This window comes from Ambystoma mexicanum, chromosome 8, assembly GCF_040938575.1.
Source record: "Ambystoma mexicanum isolate Mex_15411 chromosome 8, UKY_AmexF1_1, whole genome shotgun sequence".
Classification (NCBI taxonomy): Eukaryota; Metazoa; Chordata; class Amphibia; order Caudata; family Ambystomatidae; genus Ambystoma; species Ambystoma mexicanum.
Genome location: NC_090929.1, coordinates 603,834,615 through 603,857,068, shown reverse-complemented (window position 1 = coordinate 603,857,068; position 22,454 = coordinate 603,834,615). Strand labels below are relative to the sequence as shown.

Below are 22,454 nucleotides of genomic sequence, written 5' to 3'. Positions count from 1 at the left end.
TGCTAGTTATGAAAAGGGTGGGCGGGTCTTCTTGTGCTGTGGAACCAACTCCTTTGGAGGTTCAAGGTTTCAGCTTCCCAAAAAGAGAGTACCTTTCATCTCATCCCTCCACCAGCCACCAACGCTCTAACCTTGAAATCCATTAGGATTAGCAAGAAGCACCGATGAGGGATGAAAGAGTCCAACCACCAAACAATTCTATAGAGCACCTTCACCACAAGCAGAGCTAGGCAGGGAGACAGAGACGCCATGGAAACGCGTGAGACGAGGGATGCATGCCTATGAACACCACAGAAAGAGCTTGCATCTCTCCGACCCTCCTTACACGTGGCACACAAGCAGAAACTCCACAGTCAAAAGAAAAACAAAGCACCCTGGCCAACAGCGCTATAGAAAAAAAAGGCATGACAACGTCTCGAAAGACAATCCAAGTAATGCACACTTCCAGGAGAAGTAGACCTGCATTAAGGACAGCAAGCCTCCTGAGAATGTGCATCACTAAAACAAGAGAGACACCAAAGCACCCTCTGCCTAATTGACCCTGGTCCATCCCTATCAGATTTGCCAAACCACCAAGCACTCTAGGAAGCACACCGATTCCCTATCAAGGAGGTACACTCCTGGCCAGTGCCTGCCTCACCAGCAGGAGTTTATCTCATTCACGTGACGCCCCAAGTGAATAGACACATAGAGGCGTCAGGGTATATAGCACACAACTAAAACAGCCACTGTTCGAGTTTGTATGTTCTATGTTACTCTAAAAGAGAGCATGAAGTGCAAACAGCTGTGTTTCCATTCCCACTCTACCCCTCCTGCAGTGGCCCCAGAGCAGTGTTTTGGCTAAACTGTATTTGGAGCATGCAGACCCATGTTCCCTCTGTCCTAGCTTCTCTTCTGGTCTAAACTGTGTGATCCCTGGCAAATCACTAAGCTAAACTTAGGTAGCACCAGAACCAGGCGATGTCAGCATATAGTGCCCCAGAGAAACTGCACATTGGAAAAAAGAATGACGCATTGTTGATGGCAGTGGCTTTATTGCAGGATCTTCCAGCAACTCCTACAAGGACAGTGACTTATTGTGCAAAATGGGATGCCCCCCCACCCCCCCACAGCGCTTACGCTTACTCACCCAGAGGAATCCTGGTGGTAGAGATGTACTGATGGCGGAGAACCCAAGCAGGGACGTCTGAACAGGATTGTGTGCAGCAGCCCCTAGCTGTAAAACAGGAATAACCGATTATTAAAGAGATGAGGATTTACCAATCAGAGACACCACTCACCCCATCATATTGCGCATCTCCTACAATGCACTCCCAGTCGACGATGCACTAGGAGTGCCAAGGTCTATCCTTGGATGTGTCTGTGAGACATAGGTTGGCGATGGGCAATCTAGAGAATTTGATCCTTCAAGAGTGGGCAGTGGCTGGAGGCTTCGGCGTTTCATCTGAGCTGATACAGTACCATTCCCAGGAGAGAGTCAGGCAGGGCCCCAGAAGCACCCATTATCTCGCATGATCATCAATCTCAAACGCTTAACTTCACCGGAGTTGCTGGGGTTATGGCGAGTAGCAAACATCCAGCTATACAATTAAATAATTAGGGGGTAGTGGGTAAGGGTAAATAAAGGGGTGGGGGTTCGGGAATAGTATAACATTAAAAGGGGAGAGCAGGGTTGAGGGGTGAGGCTTTTTGAAGAAAAAAAAAATCGGCAAAACAACCATCGAACAAAACACTGGCGATGAATTCACATAGAACCATATTATATGCATTCTTACTGAGATGAATAACACACATCACAGCTATATGCATGGTCTCCAGGCACCTTTGGGGATCTGAACGAGGGGGAAGGGCTTAGGTTAGTGGGGAGAGCGTGGAGAGGGGAGGGTAAAATGCATGGTAGATTTACATGCAGTTCAGAAATAGCTGTGCAATGTGTGTGGGTCTGCTTTGTGAGGGCTTTGGGGATCTGTGTCCAGATAACAGTAATTGTTCCAAAATTGAAAACATACTAGCAAGCTGGACAATACGTGGGCACTCTTAGAATAATAACGTTCCCTTTTGATATCTGGCCAAGGAATCTCGAACACTTTTTTTTTCTTTTTTTTTTTTACTGCACCCGATTTGTTGGGGCATTGTTAATCTTTCGGCTTCCTTTTTCCAGGGTTGCAAGCTTTAGACATAAGGGGTTTGTATTTAAATTACATGTGCCGTGAAGCCAATGTACAACATGCTGTAGTCACAAAACCAGACACATTCTCCTAGGTTGCATCAATATGAGCCGCTGTACAGCCTTCTTGTGCTGAGTGGGGCAATGGGTGACCAGGGGAAGCAGGCAGAGAATTCCTCATTGCACACAACCTTAATAGTCATGCATACGGGACCTCTTATACATGGGAGCCTGACAAAGGTTGGCTACAGCCTCCATTACACCATAGGCTTGCAGAGCCAGTCAACATAGGATTGTGGTCAGAGGTCAATTCCTGAAAAAATGAAAACCATGATGAAATAAACGGGGACTCATGGATTCCTGACATCATTTTGAAAGCTGTGTGACCTGCCCTCTTGCACTCTGGGAGGTCAGTTGTCTCTGGGGGTAGGGACTGATCTTCTCGGACTTCTGTCTTGGATTTCCCTGTGAGAGGAAAGATGTCCTGGAGTTCTCAGAGACAGAGGTTAAGGCTCTCACAGAACTCTCTGTGGAAATTGAGAGATTTTCCCTGACCTCAATACACAAGATGGAAGGAATGACCTGGAATTCTCAGAACGGAGGAGCTATTTGCCCCAGATTTCGAGGTGAGCCCTGAATAGGTATGTGGCAGAAAACAGGATTTTCTGTTTGATGAGGGATGTCTTCTACAGACATCAATGTGGGAGACAACAGATCTTTCCTTGAATTGTCTGTAAGAGGTGGGAGGGTTGTCCTGGATTTTCCTGCAGTAGGAAGATTCCCCATTACATTTCCATAGAAAACATGTGGTATGTCTCCACTTACACAGTAAAAGCTTAAACTATCTTTGTATTTCAGTGGAAGGTGAGACATGTGTCCTTCATTCCTCTGCCAGAGGTGAAAGGTCATGTTAGGTTTTCTTTGGGAGGTCTGTTCTCGGTCTCTCTGCATGGAAGTGAGAGGACATTTTGGTCCAAGATTTCACCATTTTATAATGTGAGGGATGTGATAAGTGTGACCACATTCCAATATCATAAGTAACAGGTCAACTCTTCATGCCTCTCTGTAGATGGTGAGAGGTTGTTCAGGGTTGAACAGCAGGGTTGAGATTCAACATGGAGTTAAGCGGTCTGTGGTGGACTTCACTATGCAAGGTGGGAGGCCTGAGAAGCGCCTATCCCAGGGGGCACTGTGAAACAAGGGAAGTATTTTCCTGGGTGCTTACCGTGAGAGGACCACTAAGTAGATTGCTGTGTCAGCTACATTCATTGCTGTGCCCGCAACATTCATTGCTGTGCCCACTACATTCACTGATGTGCCCGCTACATTCATTGCTGTGCCCGCTACATTCATTGCTGTGCTTACTACATTCATTGCTGTGCTCGCTACACCCATTGCTGGGCACGCTACATTCATTGCTGTGCTCGCTACATTCTTTGGCACCTTAGGAAATCTTGCTATAAATCTCCTGAGAAAAAAAGGGCTACACGGTTGCATAAGTTTACCATGTGGGCCCAACATTTCTCAAAAAATAGATTCAAGCTTGTTTAATGGAACAAAGACTGAAGTTCACATAGGTTTTCTGTGAAATGTGCTATTTTTACCAAACGTGTTGCATCATTCCATAATGCCTTGACAGAGTTCGACCTTCAACAATGGAGGACATTGCAATCTGAGAATTGCAAATAAGTGTTGTGTGCAGTGAACACATTTGTGTTTTCTAGTGTACACTAGTAAGGATCCATTAAGCTTTGAGATAAGCCAATTTTCTGTCATATATAAGTCAATGAGAAAACGTAGTGACATAATAATAATTGTGCATTTGTATAGCGCTACAAACCCTCAGGTATCTGAGCACTGCTTATTATTACCCACGGTGTGTGGTGCTCATTTATCGACCTCGGAAGGATGAAAGGCTGAGTTTGGCCCTGCCGGGAGTCAAACCTACATCAGCAGGCTCTGCACAGATGTCAAAGTGAGTTCTCTACTTGCTATGCTATCTGACCGGCTATGTACAATCAGCGGTACACATTTTATTAAACTAAGGCTACACACTGTATGGTTGGTGTAGGGTTAGTTTACTTTTGTGATCATAGAAAGTGTCATTTGAAAACTATCAGAAACACATGCAAGTATTTATAAACACACCTAAGATGACGAGGAATGTGCTAAAAAGGAATTGACAGTGAAAATTGTAGATTTTTCAAGGTAGAAGAAATAATTTGCAATGAAAAGGAATATTTAAAGCCACGTTTATTTGGTTGCGAATTGGTACAACACCCTCGCTCTTGTGAATTCTATCTTGGATCGATTTGAAATTGCACCATTTTTGGCCAGGTCAAGTTTTTGTGAGTATAAATTCTAGTGTTAACCATTCTTGATCATTTTGATTTTTTTGATATATAGAAAAACAGAGTGTTAAATGTGTCGAGTCAATATTGTAGAACCAGGTAATTTGGACTCTGGCAAGGAGTAATGATTTGAAAGCATCTCTACTGAAGTCTTTCTTCAATCTATTCATTGTTGCATTTTGTACCGCGCCGCCCCGGCAGTGACTACTGCTTTGGAGCGTAGAGAATAGTTCTTGGGGTAGGAGATCTGTTGGTTATGTTGGTTCTGGTGATCAGTCATTGGTGCCTTGTCACAGCAGAACCGTTCAAATTTCAGTGTTCAACCATTCCAAACGTACCTTTAGATCGTGGGCATTAGTGGAAAAGGCAGGAAGGCGGCATGTCAGGACAGGACACCAGAATGGGGCTTTTGTCTTCTTGTCCTCCTCTGGGGAGAGCCAGCCCGGCTGATTCTCTTCCTCTGCGACCAAGAGACACAAGAGATAGAGTCATTTACAACAGTGCCACCCAGATAACCCAAGACACCGCATTCTTCCAATGAGAACAGCACTGTAGCACCCCCATCCAAGGAGCAAAGTTCCTTAATGCATAGCCACCCATTAAGAACTGGGCTCTACAGCACATCCGCTCAATCAGAAGAACTTCTTGCACATAAGGGGCCTGGTGCACAAAGATCTGTGCGGGAACAAATCAGAGCTACTCACAAGCATCTTTGATTTGCCTCTGCTACCTTGCACCTAATGTGCAAAACCTACAAATGAAGCAACTCTGGAGATGCCTGGGGCGTCTCGGAAGCTTCAGCGCAAACGCAATTCCCAAAGAGTTGCTCACGTGCATCTCAGGGATTCTCCAGATATCTCCAAATTTGCTCCAAGTTTAGGCCTTGATAGTCTGATTTAAAGGAGCAGGAGCAAATCGGAAATAACCCCTGGCATCTGAGAAAGATATACAATGCAGCATATCAGAATCGGCCCCATAGTCTCTAAGAGTCTAGCATGATAAGGGAATTTGCCTGGCCAATGAAGGTTCGTGCCACACAATCAGCCACGGAAAGGATGCACAGCACAGAATCCAAGCAAAGAAGCTTTCTGCAGTGCATCCAGCCCATCAGCCACAGGGTTCACATGGATTCACACTCTCAGAAAATGGCGCCAATGGATATTTGCAGGACATTCTGAACAAATCTCAAAGCACATTTGTTTAAGCCGAGCCCACGCAGCATTCCGGCAATGAGAAAATGGGCCTGAAGTGTATCTGGCCTCTCACAGCATGGAGCCCCAAAGTGCAGTCCATTCGAGAATGGCCGGATGATAGATTTGGCTTTTCACATATGGCACGTGAAGTGCATCCCAGCATTCTATAAAACCACATCCAGCCAATGACATCTCCGGTGAGGTTATTCCCACTTGTAGATAATAAAAAGGCCTACGGTGCTAAGCACAAGCTTGGATGGATAGATCAGGGCAAGGAAGGAGTATTTGGCGAAGCCTCGGTGGTCCAGAGGTGGCTCATGCAACAAGTATGAAAAAGGGTATGTCCTGCATTCACCCAATCGGAGGAGGATACCCCATGTGAATGCAAAACCAAAGCAGAGCCTAGCAGCACACCTTTCCCATTCAGCCATTCAAAAGAGTCCCACACAGCCCTGCTAGCAATTATGAGTGGGGAACCAGTCCCAACACCCAATATCTTAAGTGTATGGAATGAGAGCTTCTCCCTGTCACAAGGGACTAAAGAGTACACGTTCCTAAATAAAAGAGATCCTGCACAGCTGACACACGTTTGGAGACAATCTGTTGGCCAGAGTCTCTGCTGTCACACAAACCCCAAACACAGTTCTTCGCCCAAACCTAGTCAATAACCAAGTGGGCTCCTCTGAATAGTTTGGGTCACATCCAACACGCCAAGCAGTTCTCCTGCCTCTTCCAATTTAAAACATTCAAAACCAATTTGGAAACCCTTAAAATCTGAACCTCACTACAGTATACAAAAGTCGGGGAGCCCCTCTAATGAGAGCAAACATGGTTCAAATAACCTGCTCTAAATTAGAAACGGCAATCCAGACATGGCCCCTTTGCCCACTATTCCTTAGAGAGGCTAGTAGGAGGAGGCTAACTTTCCCGCGAGTCATGATGCCCAGCAAGGCAGAAACACGTGTCTGGGGTTGCTGTTGGTACTCTTGTTCAGAGTAGAATTGCAATAGCATTTTGGTGCTGGACCGCCCTTGTGGGTGGGACCAGACTGATATTGAAATTGATTTTTCTCCTCTGTGAAAGGTACAGTGAGCTAAAACGTGGTTATAGACCGTCCTGTGCGGGAAACACTAGATAGAACAAGTTATTTGAGTCATATTCGTCGCCAGTACAAAGGCTCCCTCACTTTTATAAATCACTTCAACATGGACATGCAGTAAGCATGTTCTCTTCATCAAGGACGGAATAATGTTACATCTTAGATTTTCTTATTTGTCAAAGAATATACCATCAGTGATTGGTAAGGCCAGCCGGGGATGTGGCCCCGGAGCTGTGGGAATAGCTTGGAGCAGACTTGTGAGGGTGAATCAACAGCTAGCCCTGGCGGCAGAGCTATGACAGTAGTGGATGAATTTCATGCATTAACAGTGGGGAAATACACACTGCAGGCAGAAATCTCCGTACTTGAAGGCTCCACAATTTAATAACATAGCAGTTTAACAAATACATGTTTGCTTTTCACTCCATTTGTGTCATTTTTCAATTTCAAACTAATGCTAGCAACGAAAGTAGAATTTTCTTTTACGAAATGGAAAAGGGTTTGAACCAATCGCAGTTTCTAGCAGAGGGACCTGTGCTTTACATCGTCTGATGCTTTTACATGCAAATGAACACTGGCTAATTCCCTCTACCATCGCTCCTCACCCGTCCATTAGTATCCTCTGTTAGTGGGTACATTGTATGAATGAGATTTTAGGCCACACGCTATGTCTTAAAGTTATAAGTCATTCAGGAATTAAAAAAAAAAATGTAATTGGTAATTTTATAAATATTTACTTAGATTGAATGTCGCTTCCTGGTGTAAGCAAAGCCTCACCCGTCACAGCGGTACTGGGCAACAAGTTTGGTGATAAGCTGCACAAACCAGAATGTTTGGTGCATTTAGGTCGCATAAGTCCAGGGATCTCCTCGGTCAAGCAGGTGTCACCGAGCCTCTTTCTAGCCACCATGAGGTATTAACAGGTGGTGTGGCTGTAGGGTTGAAGGCCCAAGCGTTATTGCCTTGCTTTGTTTTAGCCCCTAGTTTTCCAGTGCAGATATCCCTCTTTGCATGCTGTAGGTTTGGCATGACGCTCTGTAGTGACTCCACTTGCCCCATTGGGGAGTGTTAGGTATTTCAATCAGGTGATACACCCTGGTCTCAGCCTAGTATGCAGCACACAGCTGAAATGCTTATTTTATTATATATATAGGTTCAATATTATGAGTGATATACCACTCATATCACACCCCTTATTCAAATACCCCGGGTAAAAATGGACCAGGAATCAGACTGGTTGATAAAGGTAACCTTTGTTTATTTATTTAAAATTCAAATCAAACATATACTTTTTAATAGGGAGCAGCAATCACCAATGTGGTGACAATAACAGATAGGAAGGTATGTAATGCACTTAAATTCACTCTTTAGCAACACAAATATAAAACACCAGAGAAAAGAAAACTTTTGGCTTGTTTGGAAAGATAGCACCCACAAATAAACAATTCTAAATAGATATAAGGAAGCAGCAGGTAATCAGGAATAAGGAATATAAAACACAATTCGAATCCAACCTTCCCTCCACAAACAAGAGAGAAAAACAAATTTGAAATCTTACACTTTAAAATGACATTTCGGAAATGGCTGGGTAAAACAATGAATGTGTGCAAAAATCCTTAAATCAGTACAAATCTCTATGGGAGCAACATTGGAACGATACTAACAATAATGAGCTATAGTTTGAGCAAAAGTAAACACTTTGAATCTGAATGGAAGGTTGAAAATTATTTAGAATGAAAATCACATATGTAAAACGGTTTTTAAGAAATACGGGTGAATTACACTGATTTGAGTGCAGTCTTTAGGTTGTGATCTAGCTATGGGTCTTGGGTATAATCCAGAGTTGAAATGAAGTATCTAGCTATTAAAACTGATGGAGATATGCAATGTGGAATGAGAGGGGTTTTTAGAAAAATCGGGTAGTGAAAACAGAAAAGAAACTCAGTTTGGACAAGAAAATATTTACTATAGTTTTACTCTATGCTAGAGCATTCCGGCCAGAATACCAATGAGGGACACAGTAAACTCTAGAGTTGATTCATGACTTCAACACCAGATCCCCAGCGCCTGCCCCGGTGGAACCAGTCGGATCACTCGAAGTAGGATTGATACTTTTATATTTACACAAGATAAAAATGACTAAAGAAATGGCGCTTAGCAAGATAAATCAGACAGGATTGCAATAAGGATTCTGACAATGTTACAAGTTATGAAGGTAAGGACAGGACGGTTTAGAGATTGGGTTGAGACAAGGCAAGGCAAAGTATGCTATGGTTTTCTAAGATTCCTATTAATACTTACAGTCCACTTTAATTTAGGATTTTGGACCGTCAAGGGTTCTGGTCATCACACGGATCGGGTCTAACCAAGGACAACTGGGCATTTCTGTCAGGACAGGATCCTCTGGGTGGTTCTGGTCATCGGACTGCACTGGACTGCCCTTCTGGTTACTGGAGACTGGAGATCAGTGGGATGGCAACTTTGGAGCAGGCATGCATCTAGTAGTAGCAAGCTAGACTGGATCAGGATGCTTCCCTTGGGTTTTGGGGATTTTTTAGAATTTGAGACATAGCTGAAAAGGGGTTCGGTAATGCATAGGCCTTGGCTTTCCAATGAAAATCTGGAATCAGGATCAAACAGGATGAAGAAATCAGGAACAGGACGCCACGCAAGAAATCAGGAAGAATAGTCAGGAATCAGTCTGTGTGTGTGTGCTGTCAGGTTCCCTTATATATAATGCCAAATGACAACACTACAGTATATGGGAGGGGCAGGCTTACTACTCCCGCCTCTATAATGCTAGGATTGGGCACGAGCATAGTTCCCGCCTAGCCCACAGCTGATTGGATCACAGAAAAGAATGTCATGTTTATGGGATGATTTTTACAATGATTAGAAACCTCCCCTAGCCACTGGAACCAAAATCTAATTTTCACCACAAATACATTTTTATACATTTATAACCTCTGAGAAAATTAGATACACAGGTTACATATTTTGTGCATCATATTTCAAGCCAAACCACAAGTCTATGGGACCTGGTTTAGCCTTTCTGCTACATTTTGGCAATTTTAACCATGAAAAATTTGGCCTAAAATGTCCCAACTTTGTACACAGATGTGTAGTTACCCCAGAGATGTGTGTACAAAATGTTATGTTCACAATATCAATACTTTCCCCACAATCTGTCATTCTTTACAACTTTGGTTCCTTATGCAGTAATGAGTTCTACCAAGTTTTCAAAGAAAGAGCATAACATTAGTTTTAAAACTACAAACGTTTCATATTTTTCCTCATTCTTGCTGCAAAGTTAAATGTCTTTGAAGTTCAGTTACAAAATAAACTTTTTCAAACCAAAAGGAAGTCTATTGTCACATCATCAGTTTTTTTTCTTCTTTTCCCCAACTGCAAGCACATGTCAATTCCTTTGAAGCAGGATGAGGGGCCTGTCTCTTGATTGAGGTTTACTGCCCCTCACACTTGACAGGTGGGAGTCTCAGCCTGCTATTGTCCCAGCCTGGAGCAAAGACAAATGTCTGATGCGACTTGGGAAGTCCCTTTGTCCTGGCTCATTCAAAGTCTCCAAGCTAGCAATTAGTCTTTCCTGTGCCAGAAGTCTATGAGGTGTCACCCTTTCTCAGGGCTAGCAACTGGCAGAGGAAGATTTTTTTTGATATAGTTTGCCAACTCAGCCTGCGTTAAGCTTTTACTTTCTACTTTTAAATCTTGACTTTAAACCTACAGAATTAAAACAGTTTATAGATGTATTTTTCCTAGCACAATTCCTTTTACATTTCTTAATAATCAAGCCTTCACACAACAATGTACTTTAAAATAGGACATTTTCCCCCTTCAGTCAGGAAAAAGCACATTTTACTAGCCTTCTCACAACAATGTACTTTAAAATAGGCGATTTTTGCCCTTCATTCAGGAAAAAGCCCATTTTACTATTCCTTTAAATTCGGTTTTCATCTCCAGAAAATATACACTTTCTGCAGCTATAGTTAGAGTGCTGGAGTTGTTTTGCAGCATGGATACAGCTACAGGCATCTATTTAGAGTCTTTAACTAGACAGCTGATTCTTGATACTGTTGCCAAGAAAATAGACATGTTTCCTGTGTAAAATGAAAACAACGCCATGGGTTGATTTTTCAAAGATACATTGGACAGGAGCTGTCATTCAAATGAGGCCCGGTTCCTCTGAGACACAATGGATGATCCTGGGCATTGCAGGGCCTTTTTAATCACAGTGGTTCATGAGAAATTGATGAATTTAGCACCAACCAGCACTTTTAAGGTTGAAATAGTGTCATTTTAAAGAGGCATTTTGGATTTCCAGCAAAATAATGCTGCCTCTTTTACTTCACTCCATTTTAAAGGTTGCAGAGCACACTGGCACATTCCTGTAGTGAGTACTCTGTTCCACCCCACCTGAAATGTGTGTGGCAGGGTGGTGCAGCCATTTTCTGGTTGTTACAAACACGCAGTTTAGAGATCTTGGTGCACACAGGAGTCAGCACGGCCATTTTGTGCTGTTTCTTGCACTTGCACCAATGCAACAAAGTGATGTAGCATAGCATAGCTGAGTGGGTCAAAATATCCCACAGGAGAACAGGTACCCAACTTGGAAAATGATCTCCCAGTCAATGGAAATAAATGCACATTTACCCTTCAATTCAAAGGACTTTTACTCTCAAATGTTCCACGTTAGAGCAGTAGTTTGATGACCAGCAGCATTTATTTTTCCATTGACATTCCTTTTCCCCTTAGAAGTCACACTGGTTTGAGTGCTAGATTGAGACATTAAAGGAGAACTGACAGCCAACCTGAAGAATGCTTTGAACATCCATGGGAAATATGCCCTCAGTTCAGGGTGGGGAACGGGACAGACAAGGTGCCCTGGTGGACGCTAAGGCATGGTAGCATATAATCCGAAGAAAGTGGGGGCATGCATAGCCACATTTGTATCACTGTGGGTGATCAAACAGGCTGGTCTTAAGCGTACTTACTTCAACTAAGGGTAGATCCCAGTGTTCATTTGAAATAGCAGCAAGTGGTTAACCCTGGTATGATACACTTTTAAAGTAAAAAGAAATCCTCCTGGACTGCTTGTATAGTTCGAGTCTAACTACTTAACAGATCCACGTGCAAACTGAGCAATTTTCGACTCTTTTGAAACAACTTTTTTAATATTCGTTAAGTTAAATCTTTGTCACCTTTCAATAAATCTAGAAGTTATCGTCACATATATACAAGACAATAATAAATACAACTGTACATATACAATACTTATTAGAAAACAATTTAAAGTGCCTTGTGCTAAAAGTGTCACCATGTTGAGTGCTACTGTCTCTGCAAACCTCTACTTGAGCAACTATTCCAACTACTCGAAAGATCCTGTTAAAGATCTATTAACCATTAGATTGTCGGACATGTTTCATTCCTCTTTATTTATTCTCAATCTTATGAAATTATTCAGGGGCTTTAAAACTTCTATACACTTCTAAAAGATGTTGCTATTGCCTAGGGTGATCTGTAACTTTCCTGCCTTATTCTTAAAGGCAAGTAGTTACTATTCTATGCTGCAAGGAACCGTACAATCTTGAAGACTCCCTTCTCTAAAAGACTGAATTGTATAGTTTGACTCTTGAATAAGGCATGAAAGTTACAGATCACCATAGGTATTAGAAACCATTTTTTGAAATATATGGAAGGTTTAAATGCAATGTAATGGTTACTATTGAAGGGAGACAAAGATTTTACTTTTGAATATTAAAAATGAGTTTCAAAAGAATAGAAAATTGCTCAATTTGCATGTGGATCTGTTAAGTAGTTAGACTCGACTTTTAGAAGCCGTCCAGGAGGGTTGGCTTACTTTTAAAGTGGTTTTAAGGGTACACATAAGTCAATCACATTACATTATTCTCTCCCTCTACATTCTGCTTCTTACTTGCTTCCTCGTTTTACCGTCCTTTCTTCTTTCATTCCTCTTAGGGTTCTTTTTTGGACAGAAGTTACTAACTGGCTGTCAGAGATGGCGGTCTAGTAGACTATACATTTGGTCAACTACTGGTCAGTGCCGTATATTTGTCACCTGACTCCTATGAGTACAAAACTCCCCCCAAAGGATCATACAAAGACTGTGTCCCGGACCATCACATTCTAAGGTGGCTCTCCATGACCAGCAGAGGCATGCTCTAAATGGTCAGATGAGAAACCATCTTATAAGGTACCCTCTGTGCCAGGCTCATGGGGCAACAGGCTGATCCTGCATTTGGAGACTGCTTCAGTCAATGGTTGTGTATGGACCCACACCTGCACAGCTTTGCGGTTGGGGAGGTCTCCTTCCAGCATCACCACCCCTCACAGACTCGCTCTCACTTAAATGTCTCTCCTCATTGCTATGGAGCTCCACACGACTGGGCCCCCACACTCCCTTTCTGAAACTCTGGTCTGCACTACCACCGGATCGCCACTAAAGGTGCCACCACGCTCTCCATGATGCTACCAGGCGAAATATCTCACTCCTGCACAAAGCTGGACACACAAATGCTGCAGCTTGCAGGCAGTGCTGAACCTCCTAAGAGAATCACAGACTCGCACAACAGAATACATGTACTAAACATATATGTATTGCACCCAATACACTTGATGAACTCCCAAAGGGCACTTATACAGGCATGGGGTGAATTATAAGTGTGCTGCAAGGGAGGGGACACACTGCTGCTAACCCCTACAGAGCACTATAGAATGCCCCATTGCCATACCTGGCCCAGGCATGCACACAGGGCAGGGTAACTTTCATTTACATTTCCCCACACCCTTGCACTAGAAATTGGCAAAATGTTTAAACTATGCTTGTGGCTTGGGGGGTTGAGGGGCTAGGGGCAGTAAGCTGCAGAGGGGGGGATAGGGATTTCTTTCAGGGGTACAGGGAGCGGTTTAAAACTCTCAAAAGTGACCCATGAATATTCAGGAATTACCAAATTTTGTATAAGGGACCTATTCAGAATTTACTGAACCTTTTGGATAAGTGACCCATTCAGGAATTACCAAGCCTTTCTTCAAGTGACCCCATTCATTAATTACTGACCCTTTTGGATAAGTGACCCAGGAATATTCAGGGGTCAATTTTCAGAAAATTCTCCCGGCATTCACCACCAAGTAAATATTTTGCTCACAAACATTTGTGGAAGTTACACAGGCACAACTCTTTCAACTTTACAAAGGGTTTTCTTCACCTTTAAGATGCTGGATGTGATGGAGTTTGATCAAATTGCTAAATTATATGCAGTTTCAGAGAAGTACTGGCATCAAGCGAGGTGTTTGGAATAGGGTGGAATAGGCTGGACCTAGAGAGTGGTTTGATTCATTCATTTATTTGGGTTTTTATACCATGCCACCACCGTGGTTGTAAGCAGCTTCTGATCACAATGCCCATATCTAAAGGAAAGTGTGAATTCTACAAATCAACATTTGCCAAAACTCCACTTACAAGGCATCCCAATAAGCGATGATCCTCCATGTTTGGAAGCCCTGGGTGCACCTAGACAAAAGGCGGCCTACATGAAACATCTATGACCCGTCTGCTTGCTCAGAAATATTCCAATTCAGCAAACTGAGAACAAACACAATCCAAGGGATTCTACAGATAGGGGTTTTGACACATAGTGCCTGACCTTGACTGCAATCACTGATGACATGTGAACCGCTAGGTGTTAATGCAAAACTATTAAAAATAATACCACAATGCATTAAAATCAAACAATTGATTAAAAAGGTTGCATCCCTACAGCAGAGAAGAATACTGCATCCACAACTGCAGAAGTAGGACCTGGGACTAGATAAATACAGTGCTTGCAGCAGATTGTTATGACCTGTCAAATGTTCCATCCTATCAATCGATCATGTTTGGATTGACCAAGTAAACAGAAGGGCAGGTACAATCAGTATAAAAAATCTAAAATTGAGAAGGCCATCCTAACCAGTAATAGTAGACTCCATACTGCAAAGTTGATTTCAGTTCCCAACTATCAGTGCCTGCACAAAATGGGATGCATGGTGGACATACTGCACTTCCAAGTGGATGTCTTAAAAGGGCACCTACATACTGATCTTGAGGAATTACTCACAAGCAATCAAGAGCTCCAGAAAATATCCTTTTCTTCACACTGCTAGTGACCACATGAATGCTGCTGTTATTTGCAACAGTTTGTGTTTAGCAGAGTAAGTTTCATTATGAGCTTGGAAGGAGGTATACGCAGTCCTACTAAAATACATGGATTTCTAAGATGCCTATGAGAAGCAAAAACAGCTCCAGGACAACATCAGAGAGATCAAATTCCTGGTATAACAACCATTCAACAGTCAAAGACAAAAGTTCATTCTAGGCAGTTTTGGATGGAAACTCTGGCCTTGTAGATGCAGCAAAAATACTTCATCAAATAAGGCTCCTGTGAATTTACAACAGTCCCAAGTACCATGACTCCTCTTCTCCATTCTGCAGACACAAGGATCATTGGTGCCCTCTACCAATCGCAAGACAAGTTGAATTAGAAGGACTGACAGAAAGGCATGCATTAGACAACATATCAATCCACAACCAGTGCATTACTCGGAGCACCTACAGGAGGAAACGCTCTAAACAAGATATGGGGTTATTCTGGCTGGAGGCAGAGAGACTGGCCAGAGGTAACCCCCAAAAAGGAATGATGCTGCCAGTCACCTCCTTCTGCAGCTTGCACTCAAATCATTGCCTCCAGTGATGGCTGGTGAATTTTTGAACTGGAAGGGCATAAATATATGTGCCGAATATGAGTGGCCGACTGAGCGCAGCGATGGAGCTCGAACCAAACATGGGGTGCTTGGGGAAGGTGGGTTCTACCCATAGAATGTATTTTAAATAATGGATTCAAATTGTGGCATTTTACAACATTTCCTGTGAAAAGTGGGTAAAAAGCCGCACAGTTTGCAATCGGGTTTGTGCGGAAGCACAAAAAAAACAAAATAAAAAAAATATGCAAGTCAGCAACAGGGCACGGGACCATTTTCCAAAGCATTTTTATAAGCTTTTGCTCATAAAATGTATGATAGTACATATATGGCATACACTACTCACCATAATAGCATTTCTGATGCTTGCATCTGCTTAGAGTCACATGATATGCATAGGCCGAAATCTACTGGTAGTCGCGGAGTACTACATGATTTGTTTTTGAAACTCGAAAAGGGATGAAGAGAGGGTCCCTGAAATGTCCCTCTTGACCCCAATAAACAAGACAGCCCAAAGAGTCATAGATACAAGATGCCAGTCGCTGTTTGTACAGCCCCCAGGAGGAACAGTGACAAATAAATATTCAAATAGATATTCTCTCAGACAGCCATTCAACCATATCCTGCTAACGTCATCATGGATACAGGTGCCCCAACACTGATTATGGATCCAGACCCCTCAATGGAGATGATCAACTAATGACCAATATCCTGTGGTGCTGACATCCTTAGCGACCCCAAAACAGAGTAACGTTAGCCATGAAACACACTGACATCCACACACAGTTAGATGGACACAGACGTGCACACACGAAGAACATGATTACACAGTTCTGTAGATAGAGGACAGAGGACAGATACATATACATACGGTCAAAAGCTTTATGATTGTTTCTCATTAGTCAAAAGCAGAAACGCAAGGCAACAAGAGATGCAGAGCAACTTGCAAACGGTTATTGTAAGTAACCATATGGAACTACAGGATCATATAAGGGACTTGGAAGTGCCAGGATACCACTAACCTATACGAAGAGTAGCACAGTATAAACATATAGAAATCACAGCACAACTATAGTAGAGTTACATGAAGCCACAGGCTGCACAATGAAAGACAAAGCAAAGCAGAATTAGGCAGCACGAAGCACCAGGCCAGGGCTCGCAGCCAAGGTCAGAGATGAGCAGCACATTCCTAAGCTCAAAGACAAGGAGCCACCTGCAAAAAAACAGAATAAATCTTCACTAATTGCAGACCAGAGAGCTCAATTTTGCGGTCTTCGACAATGTAGTGCAGCTGGACCGGAAAGCGAAGTAGTCACAAAATAATACATATATTATTTTACAATGTTGCCCCATGCAGGCACTGAGTGTAGGTGAACTGAGCACTGAGAACACAGCTGGGTCCTAGGCCTGGGGATATCAGCTCCAGCTAATCAGGGAACACAGTTCTAGGGGTGGATGGCAGAGGGCAAAGGCCAATGATAATTCTGCGACTCTGCTACAATGTAATAGATCGTTTTTGGGGAAGGGTCAGGTAAGCCACCTGACATGCAAGGTCCAGTAGAATAACCCCTATATGTGCCAGCTATGGGTGATACCACCCCAATCACTCAATCAGCCATATTTTGTGAAGTCAGAATGTAATAAAAGGCCCTGACAAAGGCTCAGGAGCTGTGAGTGATGGAGAATTGTTTCCTGTATGATCCCTGTCTGTTACGAAAAAATAAAGGACAGTTCAAACTTGCCCTTGGCTGAGTCCTCCATTTGTATGCCGGTGGAGGGTTTGTTGGGCCCTTGGTGCTCTGAACGTGACTATGTAGTGTGAACCCTGGTTCTCTCTGGCATACCTATACAGGGATATCGACTGGGTGTGTTAGTAATACTATCCCTAGTGTGAGGTCTACAGTAATCATTGTCCTTCACGCGTCGAGGTTCTCAAATTGTTTTGTTTCTGACATGAGGTTGCATGAAGTGTAGCATGAGTACAGATGTAATAAAGCAGAAAATAGCGATAGAGCAAAAAACACCTATGCACCTTCCACTCCAGGAGGTGAGGAAAGGCGGTGCTTGTGAATCTAAGCAGGTACACGCATCGGAAATACGATTAAGGTGAGTAATGTATGCCTTCTGAGGCTTGTGGATCTGATTAGATCAAATGCTATGCATAGATTAGCAAGCAGTAACGGAAGAAGGAGGTGGGTTGTGAGTAGGTACAGTGGCGAATAGATGTTTTAGCACCACTTCACCACCTGTGAATCCTCTTTAGAATGTGTGTCAATAAAGTAATGCTGAGTAAAGGTATGTATGGAGCTTCAAGTAGCTGCTTTGCAAATAGAGTCTAGGGGGGAGTTTGCAATAAAAGCTGAAGTAGCTCTTGTACCTCTGGTAATGTGAGATACTGGTGTGAAAGATAGGGTCTTTTTTAATAGTGAATAGCACAGCTGTATGCATTTGACCATCCATCTGGAGATGTTCTTTTGAAATGTGATCACCTTCCCTACCAGGTGCTATGGAACAAAAGAGCTGGTCTGTTTTCCTTAGAGGTTTTCTTTATGTAGTACAAGACCACCCCGCCCTTACATCTAATATATGATTGCTTCTTTCAGCTGAGTTAGATCGATTTTAGAAAAACATAGGTAGTTCAATGGATTGGTTGACATGGAACTTGAATATGAATTTTGGTGAAAACCTAGGATGTTTTCTAAGGACCACCTTGTCCTTGTAGAGCAAAATGAAAGGGCGGTGTACAGATAATGCCTATAGCTCACTGACTAGTCTTATTGAGGTGATGGCTACCAGAAAGGCTGTTTTGTAGGTTGGGTTTTTGAGGCTGGCCTTGTACCTAGGCACAAAGGGTGGACCCATGAGCTTCGCAAGTACAACATTAAGGTCCTAACCTAGTGGAAGGTTAGAAATGGGAGGGTATAGTCTCTTTACTCCCTCCATGAAATCTTTGATAACAGCAACACCAAGTCACTTTGTTCTGTGAAGTGGTGTACGCAGACAGGGCCGCTAGATGTACCTTGATGGAGTTAAAAACTAGGCCAGAGTCTAGTAGATAAAGCATCTAGTGTAGAATATTGGATGGTGAACATTCAATTGGATTTAGGGATTGTGATCTGCACCATACCACACACCTTTTCCACTTGTTGAAGTAACAGGGTCTGGTGTTGGGTTTCGTGCCTCCTTTAGGATATCCAAACAACTTTGAGGAAGGTTTAAGTGCCCAAACTCTATGACTTCAGGATACAGGCTGCCAAATTCATAGACGTAGGATGTGGATGGAGTGTTGTCCCATTGTATTGGGACAGCATGCTGGAGGAGATGTTTGATTGGTTTGCATATCGCCAGTTTGAGCAGATGTGGAAACCATGGTTGCCTTGCCCCCACATTGGAGCTATAAGGAGTGGGGTGGCTTGTTTCCAGTGCATCTTGTGCACTATCCTGCTGAGGAGGGGTGCCGGAGGAAAAGCATAAGCAAATTTCCCTGAGCAGCTCATGCACCGGGCGTTCCCTTTGGACTCTGGTTACGAAGTATGGGCATTGTACGTTTTGGCTTGTGACGAACAAGTCTAAAGGAGGATAACCCCACCGGGAGAAGATTTAATCTAGAATATCTCTGTTGATTTGCCACTCGTGCTCCTCGGGTAGAGAATTTCTGCTCAGAGTGTCTGCTAGAGCATTGAGTTTCCCTGGAATGAGTTGAGGGACTAGGAACATGTTCCGCTTGATGCCCACTTCCAAATTTGTTGGGATAGCCTGGACAGACTTGGAGAGTGTGTGCTTCCCTCCTTGTTTAGGAGAAAAATGGTTGCTGTGCTGCCTGTGAGGACTTGCACTGTCTGACCTACTAGATGCTGCTGAAAAGCCTGCCAAGCCTTGAGAACTGCCAGAAGTTCCAGAACGTTGATGTGGTTTTGGGCTGTGGTGTATGTCAACTGGCCGTGAGCTGTGTGGTAAAGGAAATGAGCTCCCCATCCGGAGAGTGAGGCGTTTGTAGTTAGTATTGCTTCAACTGGTGGATTGCAGAAGGATTTTCCTTTTAGCATGTTGTCCTTGGACCACCAGCGAAGTGGCTGTTCTAGGGTTAGCGACACAACCACTAGATTGTCTCACTGACCGATTGCCTGAGACCATTATTTTGGTAACCACGACTGCATTGAGCACATGCGCAGCTGCACGTGTGGAACTAAATAAATGCATGAGGACAATTGCGTACGGTTATCTGGCGACGGGCTAGGCAGTGAGGTACTTGCAACAACATGTTTTGTACTCTCTCGTTTGAGGGGAAGACTAGCTTCCGTTTTGTTTTAATGATTGCTCCCAGGAATTGCTTTATTTAAATGGGTACGAGACTTGATTTCTTCTCTTTCATAGAGAATACCAATTTGAACAGAAGGTTGATTCTTCTTTGGGTGTTGTATTTGCAAATTCGAGGAGACTACCCTGTTATTTGCCAGTCTATATAAGGGTACACTGGGATTGACTCTCTGCGTAGGTGTGCCGCTACCACTGCTGGCACCTTTGTGAAAACCCTTGGAGCTGAGGGTATGCCGAAGGCGAGCACTTTGAACTAGTAGTGTTCCCCTTCTATTTGGTAGAGCAGATATTTTCTGTGCGCTAGGAACATTGAAATATAAAAGTATGCATCTTTCATGCCCAATGTTGCCATATAATCCCCCTGTTTTAAGAGAGGAATTACTTCCTGAATCATTTTCATGCAAACTTTTTGAGGCTTCACATACGTGTTCGCTCGGCGCAAGTCTAGTACCGAGCGCATTGTTAAGTCATTTTTGGCACAAGGATATGTTGAAAAAATACCCTGGTTTACCTAAATTGCTGGGATGATCTCTATGGCAGCCTTTTCGAGCAGGGATTTCACCTCCTCCAGTAATATGTGCCTTTCCTCCGGTGTCATTTTTCTGTGTCTTGGTGGGTGGTTGGATGGTTTTCTAGAAGCTCTTTACAGTATCCCCTGACCACGGTGGATAACCCCCACTTGTCCAAAGTGATCCCCTCCCATGCGTGGGTGAATTGCAAGATGCAACCTTGAGTGGGGCATCATTGCTTGGATGGAGTAGAGCCTCTGGCGGAGGAGGCTCTACCCCTGCGCCTAGACTTTTTGTAGCCTTTTTGAAAATTATTCGAGGAGACCTGTCCCTGTGAGGTGCCACACAATGGTGATTGGCTGTCTTGTCCGTAACTAGAGGAGCATTGTGGGCCCTGTCCACAGAACCTGCTTGTGCTAAAAGGCCCCCTTTGTACAAATTGTTTGTTGGAAAGTTTACCAAGAGATTTCAGGGTGTCATATTCCTCTTTGGTGCATTTTAGGGAATCCTCAACTTCCTTAATGAACAGGACATTAGGTTCAATGGGCATGTTGTGCAACGTGGTCTGCATCACTAGTTTGAACCATGACTGCCTCAGCCAGGCATAGCACTTAATTAATGTGCCCTCGGCTATGGTGCGGCCTGCATTGTCAACAGCATCTAGGTTGTTTTTTAAAATGCAGTTAGCTACCTGCTTGTCCTCTGATACAGTTTTTAGAAGTTGTGACTGTACGGGCTCTGGCAGTGCCTCAATCTCCAGTTCCAGCTCGTCCCACTTATGGGAATTATAGCAAGCCAGAAGAGTGGTATTGTTGGCTATTCTAGTTTGGTAGGCAGCCGAGGAAGCCACCTTTCTGCCAAAAGTATACATCTTCTTGCTTTCTTTATCAGGCAGGGCCTCCACAGAGGCCAGAGTTGTGCCTGCCCTTTTTTCTTGTTGTGGTGACAACCAAGGAATCGGTTTCATCTGACCCCTTATGTATAGAGGGTCAGTAAGGGCTGGCCTGATTACCTTCTTGATGCAGGGATTGACCATTCTGGTAAGGTTTGGTGTAAGAAGAGAAGGCTGGATATGCCTTTGGATAGATTGCAGGAGAGGAATAAATTGTGCAGCAGATTTCTTGTAGCTAAGAATGTCCTCCACAAGATCTTTGTCAAGCTGAGCCTCCTGGGTGTCTATTTGAAAATGTTGGGCAGCCATGAGAAATAGCTTATTATATTGGAGCTGATTGTCGACTGGTGATCTTGATGGTACGATGACAGGATGACGTAGGCATCCTCATCAACATTGTCATAGTATTGAATATCCTGGGAGGGGTCAAGGTACTGTGAAGTGGCCTGGGTGGAAGTGCTGGGCTGTGAAGTCTCCAGACGTAGCCTTTCATCAGTTGGTTCATCCCTGGCCACTCCTTTCTGTGTAGGGCCCTGAAGGTTCTTGAGTTCCTCAGGGTGTCCAGAGCGAGAAAGGCCACTATCTTGGGAGGTAGAGTGCTGTGACGGCAGGGGAGTCGAATATTTTGCTGTTTTCAATGTTTTTGATTTTAAAAGTGTGACTAGGATGTGCTTTCTGATGAGTTCCCTTATTTTTGATGTTGAGGTGGGGTGCACCGAAGCACCTTTCGATTGCATGCCCTTTGTCACGTGAAAGGAGGGCTTTTTTAGGCACAGTGTCTGAAACGGCTTTCAGCGCCTGTTTTGGAGGCCTGTCATGTGGCAAAAGCGAGCAATGGCGCGGAGGACAGGGATGATTTAGAGGACCTCTCCTCCGACACCGCATGACTCTCAACGGTTGACAATGCGGTCAACGGTCAGCCGTGGGGTGTGTGTTTATTGCGGCGTTATTTGTGTGGGCCTGAGCCGCCGGATGAGGTCTCCGTCACAGGGCCGCTGGCGTGCTTCCTGGAGCCAGGGGCTTGCACATGGGATTCCAATGAACCCTGAATGCCTTGTGCGTCACTAAGGACGTAGATGCTGCACTCACTGGATTCTTCCGCCATGCCTATGGGCGGCCCAACGTTTGGTTCGATGGTACTTTGGGGTTTTTGG

General features: G+C 43.8%; 1 protein-coding gene across 9 annotated transcripts in view; it reads right to left on the bottom strand.

Moving 5' to 3' along the window:
* The window catches only part of ARHGEF10L (Rho guanine nucleotide exchange factor 10 like), a 972,373-nt gene that overhangs the window by 83,848 nt on the left and 866,071 nt on the right, over positions 1 to 22,454 (bottom strand). For all 9 annotated transcript variants that reach the window (XM_069610308.1, XM_069610311.1, XM_069610312.1 and 6 more), the window contains 2 exons: positions 4,857 to 4,978; positions 1,130 to 1,216 (listed from right to left, as the gene is read on the bottom strand). In XM_069610308.1, coding sequence (XP_069466409.1) covers positions 1,130 to 1,216; positions 4,857 to 4,978 — 209 coding nt within the window. The remainder of the gene's footprint in view (positions 1 to 1,129; positions 1,217 to 4,856; positions 4,979 to 22,454) is intronic.